The sequence below is a fragment of the Python bivittatus genome, unplaced genomic scaffold (genome assembly GCF_059951505.1).
Source record: "Python bivittatus isolate LINGU-HERP-01145 unplaced genomic scaffold, Pbiv_v1 ctg000340_np1212, whole genome shotgun sequence".
Classification (NCBI taxonomy): Eukaryota; Metazoa; Chordata; class Lepidosauria; order Squamata; family Pythonidae; genus Python; species Python bivittatus.
Genome location: NW_028277056.1, coordinates 23282668 through 23297574, shown reverse-complemented (window position 1 = coordinate 23297574; position 14907 = coordinate 23282668). Strand labels below are relative to the sequence as shown.

The window sequence follows — 14907 nt, the reverse complement described above, 5'->3', positions numbered from 1 at the left end:
GGTCTACCCTGCCACAATCAAAGTGATTCTTGGGGGCTTACAGTATATAGAAAACAAGAATTAAAACACCCACGGTCAGGTTAAAACCAATCTCAATAACCACATAAGACCCCAATACAAAACCATTAAAAAATCACAATATAAAAATAAAACAAAAACGATAGCATTAAGTGTAAATTTAACAAACAGTCCTCCAAAATAATTCAGTTTTTAACTTTTTGTGAAAAGTCAGCTAAGAGAGGGTCAGCATGATCTCTATCAGGCGGCTGTTCTAAACCATCGGCGCTGCTACAGAACAGCAGCACTTTCTAGATTCAACCTCCCACCCCTCAAACTTCTAAAAAATGTGGCATGCCATTTCTCCCTGGATGTTCTAAAACATTAGGGTGATGTTGATTGCAGTAGATGGTACTGGAGGTATCTAGGAGCCAAGACATAGCAGCTTTATAGGTCAAAACCAGCACCATAAATTGTACCTAGAAACCACTTGGTAGCCAATGCGTGGCCTGCAGAACCAGTGTTACAAGCTTCCAGCAGCGAGAGCAAGTAAGCATTCTGGACCAGTTGCAGTTTCCAAGTAGTCTTTAAGGCCCACGTAAAGCGCATTGCGTTAGCCTACCCAGATGGTAATGAGGGAATGAATTATCTTAGCCAGGTCCTCCTACCCCAGGTAGTATATAGCTACAACTGGTGCACCAGCCAAAGCTGGGCATAGTTCCCCCTGGCCACAGTTTCTACCTGTTGTTCAAGCAGGAGCTGGGTATCCATATTGCAGACCTGCTCTTTCATGCGTAGTGCCTGCCCATCAAGAACTGGTGGCAATGGAGGACCTTGATGTAGAAACAGCAACTGTATTTTACTAGGCTTCCAACTTCAGCCTGTTCTCTCCCACCCAGACCCTTAAAGACTCCAGGCACTGGGAAGGAACATTGACAGTATCTCCCTTATAGCCCAAGATAGTGATGCATAATTGGATATCATCAGCCTACAAGTAACAAGGTATCCTGAACTGTCACATGGCCTCAGTTAGACATTTCTTACATTTAAAAAATGAGGGAAGGAATTAACCCCCGCATCAGGAGCTGCTGAGCTGATCTTTCCTCCCCCACGTCACAGTCTGAAATTACTAACTGAGGAAGGAATGGAGCCATTGTAAAACAATGCCTCCAGTTCCCAACCAATGTAGGCGGTCCAGGAAGATATCATAAGCAATGGTATCAAAAACCATCAAGAGGTCCAACAAGGCCAGGAGAGATGCACTCCCCGCATCCAGGTCCTGACACAGGTTAACCTAGAGATGACCAATGCTATCTCTGTTCCACGCCCAGGCCTGAACTGTGATTGAAAAGGATCTAGATAATCTTTGTCTAGGATGCTGCAAAGCTGTCAACCTCTACCATCTCAACCATTCCCACCCACCCACCCAAGAGGATGTATAGACAGGATGGTAGTTATTTAAAACCTGTGGATCCAGAGATAGCGTCTTCAAAAGGGAGCACACCACAGCTTTCTTCAAGGCTGTTGGCAGCTCAGTCTCCCGTAAAGAAGCATTGGCAATCTCCTGGATCCAAGCGATCATATAATATTAAAGAAACAGCAGATAATATTGGACTACAATGGCCACTCTTTCTAACAATTATCATCCTACTGAGGTTGACAAGAATTCTGGAGTCCCACAGCATCTGGAAAGTCATGGTTCTTCACTCTTGCAGTTGAAATATTTTGTAGAGAGAATGGGCACCTATGGCTTCACACTGCCAGTTAAACCCTAATATAGTTTGTCTTATTTTGGTTTCTGATAATCTGGTCAGTATTGTCTAGAAGCCATGATTTATAGTCAGTGGGGAGCTTGGTCTCTGGATTATATGAAGCCCCCTAAAACCTTATTTTGCTGTCCCCACTGCTGAATTTCAGTTGCCATCATTTTGGGATGAGCATCCCAAATGCCACAGTGTAGACTTGGAATAGGCTTAACACAGCTTTTAAAAATCTTATCCCCCAAAGAAAGACATATTGGCACTCTCACTTTGTGTTGTCCTCCCATCCCTTGCAGCCAAGTATTCTCACATAAAAGTTGCTTAGTTTTAGTCTCTGCAGCTATGCTTACATAACATGGAAGCACAAATAAGCCAACCACACTCTAACCTAGTATGTTACAACCTGTGGTACTGGATTGGAAAAACATGGTTATCTTTCATTAAGTGTGAACCCAGCCAACTGTGCCTCATTCAGTAAAACATGAAGAAGCACACCATGGCTTAGTGTGAGCCTGCAACATAATACCAATTATTAGGTTTAGCAGGGAGAACATTTTCCATTCGTCAAGTACATGTCAGTTATGAGATTAAAAAGTTACTGATGGGTTTTAGTATATTACTGCTCTGCTACTCCTTGATAATTAGTACTGAATATGTCTACACCAAGGACAGACAGATCAGGTTTCTCACAGTTTCCTGGGAAATTGTCAATTTCATAATAATTGATGGCATGATAAATGCTTGGTCCCCTGTGTTTAATCCATCTGTTTGAAAGCTTGGATCTCTCATACTTCATCCTAAAAAGAAAAAGGAAATTCCAGGTAGAAAAACAACATTTTCTGAAAACGCATCCGTTCATTTGTCAACCTCAGCTTCTTCTTACCGCCCACTTGAAGTTTGTGGGTAAAGCCTCTTGTTAATTTCTTCTTCAATATCCTCATCAGTAACAGTAAGTTGTGAGGAGTGTGGATTATAGGTAGCCTTCTGATGAAAGTAGGAAGACAGCTGTTGTTAGCATCGTCACAGCAAACAGAATTGCTGCTATCGTAACCTGCGCTATAGAAGTCTGAGACGCTGCTAAGCAAATTATCTACAGTGTGTCAGATGGCAAAAGACTAATACAAGAATAGAAGACATTCTGATTTCCTAATTGCTATGTAGTTATACTGATTTCTAGGTTCTATTTGTATGCATAGTTGGCGCAAGAATCTTTAACAGGTAGTTGTTAAGCAGGATACATGTGTTATCTTATTATCAGGATTGGTTTCTTGCCCTCCCAGCAGAATTTGCAAAGTATTTCTCATATGCTGCTGGAAGGTTACATTTAGCATTTACTGCAGTGATTTTCAACCTTGGCAACTTTAAGATGTGTGGACTTCAGCTCCCAGAATTCTGGGAGCTGAAGTCCACACATCTTAAAGTTGCCAAGGTTGAGAAACACTGGTATATTGAATACAGATGGTTCAGGTTGTGTATGTCTTTGGGTCTATTATTGGTTTTCAATTATTTATAACCTATGACTTTGCTAATCACTTATCTTATTAAGAACTGGAAGAGGCATGCTGTTGCTCCAGAAGTGGCTTCTTTCAATGTGTAAAGAATTACTAGAGATTATTCTATATAAACCTCTTTGAAGTAGAGTAAGAAATACACAAGAGTCCAAAAAAGAACTGTCATATTAATTATAGGTATACTTCCTAGCCTGCATGCATGTTTGTTCCATGACTGCTGAAATGAATACAGGTTTTTGTACCACTACTCTTAGCTTGATGTCTCTGTTATTATAAAATAAACATTTCTCAGTTACTGTCCATCCATCCATTGTTTTTTTTCTGAAGATGAAGCTCAATCTGATTATACAAGCCTATGAATCTACCTAAACAAGTAGGTTTTGTACTGAGGGAGAAATAATGGTATCCCATCCCTGTAAGTGTGAAGTAGGCACTAGAGTAAGAGGGATAGTGTTAGGAAGGATACAAAGGAGTAAATTGGAGAACCAAGTAATTCACAAACTGATCTGGTTACTCTGTGATAGGAAGTCTGCCCACAATGAATTCTACCAACTGAAGCCACTGTATTCCACCCCAGTATAGTATAAACTTCTCCTGCAAGCTGCAATCACAGCAGAATCTGAATAGGCTTGTAGTTGACATAATAAAACCTTAGAAGTAGAAGCATTTTGATTCTCATCTTGATCGATGATCTGCATGTCAGAGGAATTATCTTCCAGCATCGGATGTATGGGCATACTCTGTGGATCTATCAAAATTTCATAAGGGACCATGGGATGCTTCCAAGAGGATGGGTTAAAAATTTCCCAAGGTTCTTCCTGGCCAAAGGTTCCTATGAAGGGGAAGAAGGAAACTGTAATGCTGAAGTTAGCAAATATGAAGAATCTGAGACCAGACAAGACTTAGTAAAACACAGGCTAGGTGCCTTCAAAATTCAATGCTGAAAAAGGGACCAAAAAAAAGTTAATTATCTCATCAGTGGGAGAAAGAGATACAGGGTAAAAAAATCCTGGAGCTGACATACAAATATGGCTAAATTCCTAGATTCTGCAGTAACTGACCTTTGTCATTATAAATGCTTCTTTCACATCTGCAAAAACTTAATCTTAGCTTCACTTCTGCTGCTAAGCTCAAGAGTATACATTTGCATTCTTAGAGAATGATGTATTGCTATGCCCAAGGCAAAGCAGTGACAGAAATCCCCAAACAGACTTATTGAAGGAGGAGCATTCCGTGGAAATAGCTTTGAAGAAGAACAAACGTATTGCTCAAATAGAAAAAAGGGCTGGAAATACTGTTAATATACAATGAGTCTCTGGTAGCTCACTCTTTCATTACACACACAGAGAAGAAAGCTTAGATTACAAGGCCATTCTTAACAATAATAGGCTGGATCTGAACTTAGTCATACTCAGAGTAGAGGCATTACAAACAGTAGCACTAATTCCCATTGATTTTCATTGGTTTGTTCTAAGCGTGGCAATGATTGTGTTCAATTTGTGGTTTGTAAGATTTTGACTTAATGTGTTTTATGAACCTAGCCATTGTTTGTAATATGCAAACCCAGCTATTTGTTTAGTCAATAAGCCATAATTAAACAATGACACAAGATGTGTGAGCCCAGTCAAACTTAGATGTAGATCGGATGCCCCCAATTATATTCAGTATGTGCATAACTCTTATTGCTGTGAGGCTGCTGAAGTACGGCTGTAATAAACATGTGCAAACTTGATGAATACATAGACTCCAATAGATGAGAATATCTGTAGCTCAGGGTTGACCTCTGGAGTCCTTGGCGTTCTTTGAGCTTGGTTATCTGCCTGCAGATGTTTCATTACCCAACTGGGTAACATCATCAGCGCACTTGGGTATACATAGATTTTTCTTTTACACTGAGCCTATTAGAGTTTGAGTAATAGTGCTTTAGGGATTCATGTAAGGCTAGTCACATGGCAGCATACCTTAGAACTCAGTGGATTTAGGATTGACAAGGCATGTATAGGATTACAGTGAAAATATGCATGGAAGGTACTACAAATGGGCTAACATTAAACTGAATAATGTTAGAACTACCATAGCTGGAGTGCCAAAATCCAGATAACTATTAGATGGCAGCAAAGAGATACAGAGAACTGTAACTTTTTGCTGCCATTAATGGCCAGAGTTCTGCAGCCCAGATCTAGTAGCTCTAAATAAGATTTTATCTTTAATAGAAAGAATTATGCCCAAGGAAAGAAAGTTTTTCTTGCAGAAGGATTTTTTTTTTCACAGAGCAAAAATTCAAGGGTAATTGCATGTAGTTCTCACTGACATTAATGGGACCTGAGACTCAACTGGTTAACTTGTTTCATTGTGAGCAATGACATATTAGTACAACTAAGTTAGTCTGGATCAAGCCCACTATACTAAATCCACTGATAAAAATATATAGAAAACAACAGGCATTTCAGTGGGTTCACAATCAAATAATTCATCACACTAAGTTGCAAGAAAATACGTAGTTTCCAAATCCTTATTACTGATAGGCTTTAGCTTTTTCTCTCTCTTTCCTTCCTCTCTCCCTCCCCAAAGGGATCATACAAAGGAAGAAAGGGAGGATGATAAAAAGTGCAAACTTTTGTGTGCACATTAAAAAGGAGAAGAACCAGGGTTATTCTGATACTGCAAAAAATCTCTACTACATCTTATATTAAATCATATTAAATATTTCATCTTACACTGTGAATCTACCTCATTTATCTGATAGAACACTTACATAATGGTTTATTTAAAGTGCCACAAAGTCAGGCAGTAAAATTGTGTCATGGTATTCCATAAGTGGAGGCCATAGTTAGGTATGTTTAAGTCAACTCTGTTACTACAACTATCCGATTTCCCCTCTGCTAAATGTTACTAGCATTTAAAGTGTCTCTTTATCCTCATGTTTTACAAGTGTATTGATTTACCAATGTATTCTCCATTCAAGCTCCATAAACGAACTGTACAATCAATAGAACAGGACAAAAGGATGCTATCTTCATCTATAACTTCTAACCTGTGGATTGAAAGAAGATAATCAGACCTATTATATAAGTACAAATTATTCTTTTGTTACGGTTAAGACCATACTTACGTTAAAACCAGACCTAAATGAGCTCGCCAATGGTTCACATCTGAAGCAATGAAAAAGAAAAGTCTCAGTTTATGCATGAGTTATACTAATAGGGAAAAACACTATAGTATATGTTAAGATCTTGTATCTAAACTTGAGACCATAGGATTGTAGCCTCTGAGGATGCCTCAGAATTAGATTCCCCCATCCAGGATTGAAATGAGAGCTCTGAAGTTAAGGGGGAAATGTGATATTGGAACACCTCCTTCTGCTCCTGTTAAAACTTCCATAGTCTATACCTCTCTAGCATCCAGAAGAGAGGGGGGGGGGGAGATCAATGGAAACTTTGTGGGCTCTGATATTCTTCCTGTCTCTATGACACCCATTTTCCCCTGTCCCCATAAACACACACCATACAGAGTTTCCTTCAGGCTTGGAGCTGACATAAAAATCATTTCATAACAAGGAGTGAAAGAAAATAAACAGAGCCTCTCTTCTATGTTTTAGCTCCCAGAGAGGTTCCAAATTCAGATCTCTCCAAAACACAGGTAGGAGTGTCTTCTTTCTATCTTCTAAAATAAAAAAGACTGGGTGTCTTTTCTATGGGAACTTCCATAATTTACACAAAGCATGACTTGAGCAACATATGCCCTATAAGAAACAAGTGAGGTGAGTAATAATTCTAGGAGGGTGGCATCCAGAGCCTGAGTAATATGGGGGCCCCAGTTTTTAAAAGAGAGGCTGCAAGGCAGAATGGTCACTTAAGCACTCCCACCCAAAGTTGCCTCTTATGGCCTTTATAAACTTTATATTTTCTCTGTTGCATCTTGTCCAATGAAATCAATAAGTGGGACTACTGTATGTTGAAAAATAACCAAAATAACTCTTGATATTACATTTTAAGCAGTTATTTCACCAGCCTGAATGAAGAACGTTGTTTCAAATACTATGCCATACAGCGTAGGAACTCCCCTGTCTGAGTGGTGTCTAAGCCAATTCATCTTTTTAAAATAAGGCACTCTATATTTATTTTTCAAAATTATTTTATCCTGTTTTAGATACAAAGATGTAAAGTACACATGCACATACATTTTGGTGTTTCTTCTTTTGGATCCTGAAGGGCATAATTTTGGATGTCATGGATATATACATAACCATCTTCATCAGCTGCATATATATATGAATCATCTGCAGTCACAGCAATGCTGCTGATCAGGGATTTCCCCCTAGACTGGAGTATACAGTGATACACTGTAAAATACTGTTTAAACACTATTTTGAAAACTGCATCACTTATACAGTATAAGGAGAGGTATAAATTCCAAAGAGTAATGAGATTCTGATTTGCATATTAGTCCAGGAACTTGCAGATTAGCTATCGCCTGCTGATATTAAATTTCAGAGACTGAATTCCTTAAGCAACCCCAACAGAATCCAGATTGTAGTCCTCCAGTTGGCCATCTCTAGTTTATACCACAAGGCAACCTAAAGCCTTGCACTCATAATGGTTTAACAGAATGCAGTGTAAAGCACGAGTACTTAATGTGATGGTGTTCTCAATCTGCAATCAGTGAAACAGAGGACTGCAAATTAGAGAATGTAGGTTTTTACTATATTCCAGATTTTACCAGCATTCATGCTGAAGAACTGGGTAGCATTGTTTATTATTATTATGGTTGGTCGCACAATCAACCAGATGTTTAGACTAGCTCTGGCATTTTTATCCACCTATTGAATCCTTCCCAAGGATCTAGGGTAGGCAGATGTTGTTTGATGGTGTTAAAGGTATCGTCACAGGATGTAAGCTGTTCTAAGCTGCCTTCTGCAATTGACAGATGGCAATTTTGTCAATGCCAATGGTGTTCAAATGGTGCTCCAGATGTTTTGGGATTGGATCTAAGGCACCTATAACTATTGGTACTATCTTTGCTTTCTTCTGCCATCATCATCATCACCACCACCACCTTTAAGTCAGTCTTGACTCCTAGCAACTGTATGGATGAGTCCCTGCAGTTTTCTCAGCAAGATTTTCAGAAATGGATTGCCCTTGCCTTCTTCCTAGGGCTAAGAGAGAATGACTGGCCCAAGTCACCCAGCTGGCTTTGTGCCTAAGGCGGGAATAGAACTCACGATCTCCCTGTTTCTAGCATGGTGCTTTTAATCACTACACCAAACTGACTCTCTTTTCTAACTCTCACAGCTACTAATTTTACCTATTAAACTTACTGGTTGAAAACTTGCTATCAGTGGATCCTCCAAAAACAGGTTCCAGAAATGCAGATAACCTGGAAAAAAAGTATAATGACATGAGATGAAATATTTGGTAGCATTTAAACAAGCATACTTTTGTACTAACCAAAATTGAATGACCTGAAGGCAGATTTACATAACCACAGCGAGTGTGGACTTGACTAAATAAAGCTACAGATTGCCAGGTCCCACTCTACAATTTCTAATCTCATGACTTCATCTTTCCCTCATGTTTTTAGTATGACTGACAACTCTGTTAGCTGCAATAACTGGAAACAAGGTCCCTGACATCAAAGTATCATTTCCTTATCTAGTCTGCAATAGCATAAGCACAAATTAATTGAAATAGAAATTACCTCCATATTGGTGTCATCAATTAATTCAGTTATCATCATGGTTGTTTCTTTAATTAGTTACATCATCCATGCTTCATTAATCCTACCTTGTGGCCCATTGGAAACCAGGGATGCTGTAGCTGAATCAAATTTCACAGCACGAGTCTTTAGAAAGATTATCCGTGTCACATCAACTGGTGGGGAAGGAAAAAATATAATTAACTGCAAGGAAATGTAACTGAGATTTTCAGTGCACTGTAGAAAAGGCATAGCCCAAGTGCATTCATCCTAAAACATCCTTATGCAATTTGTTTGGCTTGACTTTGCATCCAGACATTTGTAGTTTGCTGATTAAGCCATAGTTAAACTAACCAGGCTTGGAACAATGTATGAATGCAGTCAAATACCCATATCATTAATTGTTTCAAAGTTAAATTTTAATTTCTATCACTAAATTCCCAACTACCTTTCCCATAAGTAAATAAGAGGCCCTCTGCTCTATGAATGTTTTATGCCTTTTAAGACTAAAATTGTAAAAGTATATATCTGGTATAAATATACTTAGATTTATCTGAATTGCATATTGGGGAAAACTTTCTTTGGATCAAACTATTTAGTGAAGTTCATCACTGTAATTGCTAAGTTTTAGCCTCACCCCCCCCTTAATCTATTGCCTATTTTATTATTTGTTTATCATTTGATTTGCCTACTATCCTTCTTAAATTATATCTTACTGTGTAAGCCATGCCCAAAGATTGGGCTACAACAGCTGAAACAGCATCTGAATGACAATAAAGGGGTAGAGATCTTATTTTCAAGTTCTTATTTCAAACAAGTGAACTGTAAACCAAGTTCCAGCAGAAATCTGCTTCTAATATTAGTCAGAAGAGCTGTGTTGAATAAATGACTGGGATACTTAAAGAGTTTTAGGCTTTATGCCAAATGGAAGATCATTTCCTGCTCCCCCCAACATACATACAAACATACATACATACATACATACATACATACATACATATCTATCTATCTATCTATCTATCTATCTATCTATCTATCTATCTATCTATCTATCTATCTATCTATCTATCACCAGCAAAATTATTGGGCTCTTCCTGGTGTGGTAAAAACGGAGGTGTTTTAACTATCCCAAAGCTAGTCAACATGGGCTAGGCTTCAAGTCTGACCTTTCCCCTTATTTTCCATTTCTGTGCAATTCCACATGCAATGATTCATAAAGAATTATTCATGGTAATGTAAGAATTATACTCTGCAGTATTTTTTTGATTAGTGAACTTACTCTGAGAATGAACAGAGGCAGCTGTGGCCATTGGAATGCAGAATCTATGGTCTATGTGACCTGAGACCATATTCCAAACAATAATTTCACCATCATAACTGGATGTTGCAAGGAGATTAGGGGGACACTGAGCAATACAGAGAATGTCTTCTTTGTGTCCCCAGTTCTGGGTAAGAAAAAGAAGAAGTGAGCAAAGCTGCTTATTTGGGTTTTGTTTTGCTTTGGTTTTTGTTGTATTTTACACAATGTGCAAATCAACAGGTAGATGAAGTTATGCAATTCAGCATAATTTCATGAATATAAGTATGAGCTGTGATAAGCTGCAAAGCTACAACTTTCAGCATGGCAGACAGACAGACAGACAGACAGACATTCCCTGAATATACAGTAGATCTACAATATAAAACAAAGTTAATAGGCTGACTTTTATGCACAAAACATAAGAATATACTTTTGGACATTGCCAAGTGCATTCAATTATGGATGGTCTCAGTTACAGTGACCACTAGGAAGCACCACATGACTAATTTTGTCCTCTTGTAACTCATCAGAGAAAGAGTGTTTGAACCGTATGGAATAACATCTGATTACCCACCTCTGATGAGCCTAGTAGGACAAAATTGATCATGTGGTGCTTCCTGGTTGTCAATGTAATTGAAAACACCACACAGGATATACACCGTGTAAACATAGAGAAATCCCCTGAACCCAAGAGAATGGGTGGAAGTCATATAAAAAGCCCCTACATGTGGACATGACATAATGTAACATCTGTATCTCTCTGCTCTGAGACCTCGAGGGAAGGTGGCCTGTATATACTATTCTGATATATTCTGAATGGTCTAAAAGTGTAACAATCAATCAATTATCAAATAATAAAATTAATTATGTCTGAAGATTTCTACAGAATTCAGTAGCTCATGCACAATCCACAATAAGAATAATAAACTATGATGTATCATATTACTATTGTCCTCTGTCTTAGAATTTTAAGCAATTGTCCTTTAACAGCATTCATTTGGCATACCTTACAATCTTAATCGTCAGCTTGATAACCTCACTGCATACACGGAATCTAATATACAGATGCTATATACAAACAAATGCATCTATGCATCAAATAAAGCCTGGGTCTCTGCTTTTCAAAGACAGACCCAAAACCTGGGCAACATGCTATAGCACATCAGTCAAAGATTTCCATGATGAGTACTTTTGAAAAGCTGCTAATATATTTCTGGTGAAAGATCATGTGTAAATAATTGAATTACTGTCACATTGATCAATTACATTTACTGATTTACTTGTCAGGGGTAAACATGCTTCAGCAGGATTTTGAAAGATGGAAAACTTCAACTTGTAGGCCTCATCTGATTCACCAGAATAACGCTTCCAGCCCACAAGGTATGAATAAGACCCATTCCCTCCCTGTCTCTGATTTATTTATGCCTTGTCCTTCTTTTAGGCAGAAAGGTGGGAGTGAATGAAACATTTATCTGGAGCTAGCCCATGTGATCTCTCCCTAGGGAAAGTGCCATGTAATGTAGCTCCTTCAAGTTTATTCAAAAGGGACAATCCACTATGATGGATTGGATGTCAGAGATTAAGCTCCACTCTTACATTACCCAGCTCCCCAAACCTAATCAAATTGCTCATCCCAGACCTATATAACACTTTATATGCCAAACGTATCTCACTATGTCATCCTGCCAGTGGGCCTGAGGCTTCTTAAAATGATGGAAGTCATCTGTGGAATCCTACAACAGAAAATATCCAAATAAAGTGATATCCAAGATAGTTAATCAGTTTTTATCTCCAACATGAATATTGCATCTCCAGACATACAGTATGTCTGTCTCTGATTCTATTATTCCCTTGAAGCCACCCAAATCTGATTTGCCCATTTCTCATCTGAGTAGTGCATTCAGTGAGTTACCAGCATTTGTTCCTATGAGTAAATTTTATCGTGGCTACCTTTGTTGCTTGTCCTGCAACCCATCCTTCCACTGGAACTTGACTGTCTTACCAATGCGACCATATTTATTTTACATTTTCTTCCTAAGGGGTTAACCAATTCTGACATTAAACTGAGTTTACTGTATGTCAGTCATTCAAAGGTTCCCCAATACAGTTACAAATTAGGCTACATAGCCCCAGAGATTTGGATAAACACGGCTAGAAGTAAATCTTTATTGTAGTTTTAGAACAGTAGCCATAACAGAACAATCTCTGAGTGGGTGGAAGAAACCAGTGTAGAATTTATACCCAGTCCTATTTCAATCCTTATTTCTTGCTCCTCCACATATAGAGAAAAGTCTTGGCTTTCATCTTTTCATGCCTCCAAATTCCATCTGTTGAAGGCAGTCCATCCTTACATTCTCTGCATTCATACACTTCTGTCCAGCTAGGCTGGGGTTCTCTTACCCTGACTCTTACCCTGAATTAACAGATCCCTGACTCAAGTGATAGTTGCTAACAGCTGTTAAGAGAGTTTGAAATCTGTTTGCAGGTAAATGTCAGGCTGTTTGGCAACTACCTGAATTTAAAGTGATTATTTTCAATTTAGAAACAATATATATTTCTGTGCATTATAGTGGAAGCTTTCTGATTCTCTTTCTCACAGGCCTCCTATGAAGTGGAGAAAAAGTGAGTCTCTTTACTGATAAAGAGGAAGTTTGCAACTGCTTATTAATGGACTCTTGAATCTTTATTGTTCTGGAAACCAGGTTTTAGCAGGATATACCACTGTGATTGTTAATGCAGAAGACACAGTCCAAAAGAAAGCAGTGACATACTGCTGCCAAGAAAACCTCATTGATATGCCCACATACTCACCTGGAGTCAAGCTCAAATTATGGGAAACGCTAACGTTACCTAGAGGATACTGTGATATCCATCCATCCATCCATCTGGTTGCATCTTGTGTTCAAAGTGGGATAGATTGATATTATGAAAGTGAATGTGCCTTCTCATTGCTGTATGTGGATTAACTAATATGAATAATAAGTGGTATTTGCCCATGCATTCAGGGAGTTGCTATATTCCTAGATTTTGCTATGTTCCTAGATTTTGTTGCTGATCTATTCTTGACTTTGCTACTGGCAGTGTAGAGGCGCTATAGTGAAAGCAGAATACCAGCTTGTGGGGACCATAATTAACTAAGTAATGCAATTTTGGCTGTTTAGTCATGGGCCAATAGAGATAGGTCTCTTGGAAAAATGGGAAGTGTCTCACCACAAAGCCATTATTTATGTCTGTGGCACAACTTTGGCAGAACAGTTTCAGGAATTAACAGTGATACCATTTTTTTGTGTACAAATTTGCTACTTACATAAAACAAGTTTATTCTTCTGTCCCATCCCACACCTATGATATACCTGCAAAAGGAATTAATAAATATTTACCAAAATTTGAATGATTCTCTATTGTCTTTCTGCTATGCAGCAACACTTAACAGTATAGCTGCTCTGTGTATCACATTGGATATTGCTACTATATTCACAAATAAAACATCTGTTGAATGCAAGCCAATAAATATGAATTGTTTTCTTTTTGTTTAAATATAAATGCCTTTTTTCATCCATGGTTGTTAAACAAGGACCAGACTTCAATACAGTGGTAAAGGTTTTTGTGAATTTAAAATTTGGACCTTATTTTGCATTACTTTATGCCTACATAAAATGGAAAATAGGGCTTTTAAACATCTGTTAAGTTTTTTTAACAGGTCTTATTATCCAGGTGTTCATCTTCTAGATTTAGATTTTGGGAAAAAACAAACTAACTGTGATCCTTCATAATTTTTCAAGGAGTTCATGAACTTCACTTTCAGCTGAACTGAGATGAAAGGGGTTTTCCCTCAATTCAGACAGTAGTTGTCACATTCCAAAGAGTGGAATTTGCATTATGGACTGTACAGTCTCAAAAATTTGCTTCATTCTTGTAAAAGGTTTCATTTATTAGGATTTTTCAAGTTTTAAAAACCATGTATTCTTCATCTAATTCTGCAACTTTCTCTTTAATATATAATACGTCAGCTTCTGAATGACCACTGGAGTTAATTCTTTTAACACAATTATGTATGCAGCAAATAGTACCTTCATGCCATTAAGTTTTACTTGCTTATTTCTGCATATTTACCTGCTAAAGGCAAAAGAGCAAGCCAAGCTGTTTATTCCCCTCTCCAGCACTATTGTATATGCATATATGTAATAAAATGTCTCAACATTTAATGGGAATCTCCATAACTCAGTGGTAGAGCATAAGATTGCATGCTGAAGTTTTTATGTTTAATCCCTGGCATCTGAATGAAAAAAGCAGTTGAAGTAACAGAAATGCAGAAAAAAACACAATTACTTCCCTAGTGCTCAGAACTATCACCATGAAGAATGATACAGAATGAAGCAATGGGTTGGATCTGTAAAAGGTAACAGAATAAACTTCTAACAAGCCATTAGTGATGTGGCCAGCCCTACTGTTAGGTAAAGCAGAGATGAATAACCAGTGGTCCTCCACATGTTGCTAGATAGATAGCTCTAGCAACCACTGGTTGGGCCTTCCATAAATTCCAATTCTGGAAGGCATCGTTTCTTCACTCCAAGGCAAAATGATGAGGTTTATGTTGCTAAAGGAAGACATGTTGATCCCTATGTACCCACTGATATCAGGTAGG

The 14907-nt window shown here is 38.1% G+C and overlaps 1 protein-coding gene across 1 annotated transcript in view; it reads right to left on the bottom strand.

Moving 5' to 3' along the window:
* Positions 1–1487: 1487 nt before the first annotated feature.
* The window catches only part of LOC148216059 (cilia- and flagella-associated protein 337-like), a 46468-nt gene continuing 33048 nt past the window's right edge, over positions 1488–14907 (bottom strand). The window contains exons 20-30 of the mRNA XM_088140860.1: positions 13570–13615; positions 11936–11995; positions 10242–10407; positions 9052–9138; positions 8586–8644; positions 7449–7590; positions 6381–6420; positions 6214–6302; positions 3919–4100; positions 2641–2741; positions 1488–2554 (exon numbers count right to left, since the gene is read on the bottom strand). Coding sequence (XP_087996986.1) covers positions 2374–2554; positions 2641–2741; positions 3919–4100; positions 6214–6302; positions 6381–6420; positions 7449–7590; positions 8586–8644; positions 9052–9138; positions 10242–10407; positions 11936–11995; positions 13570–13615 — 1153 coding nt within the window. The 3' untranslated portion in view covers positions 1488–2373. The remainder of the gene's footprint in view (positions 2555–2640; positions 2742–3918; positions 4101–6213; positions 6303–6380; positions 6421–7448; positions 7591–8585; positions 8645–9051; positions 9139–10241; positions 10408–11935; positions 11996–13569; positions 13616–14907) is intronic.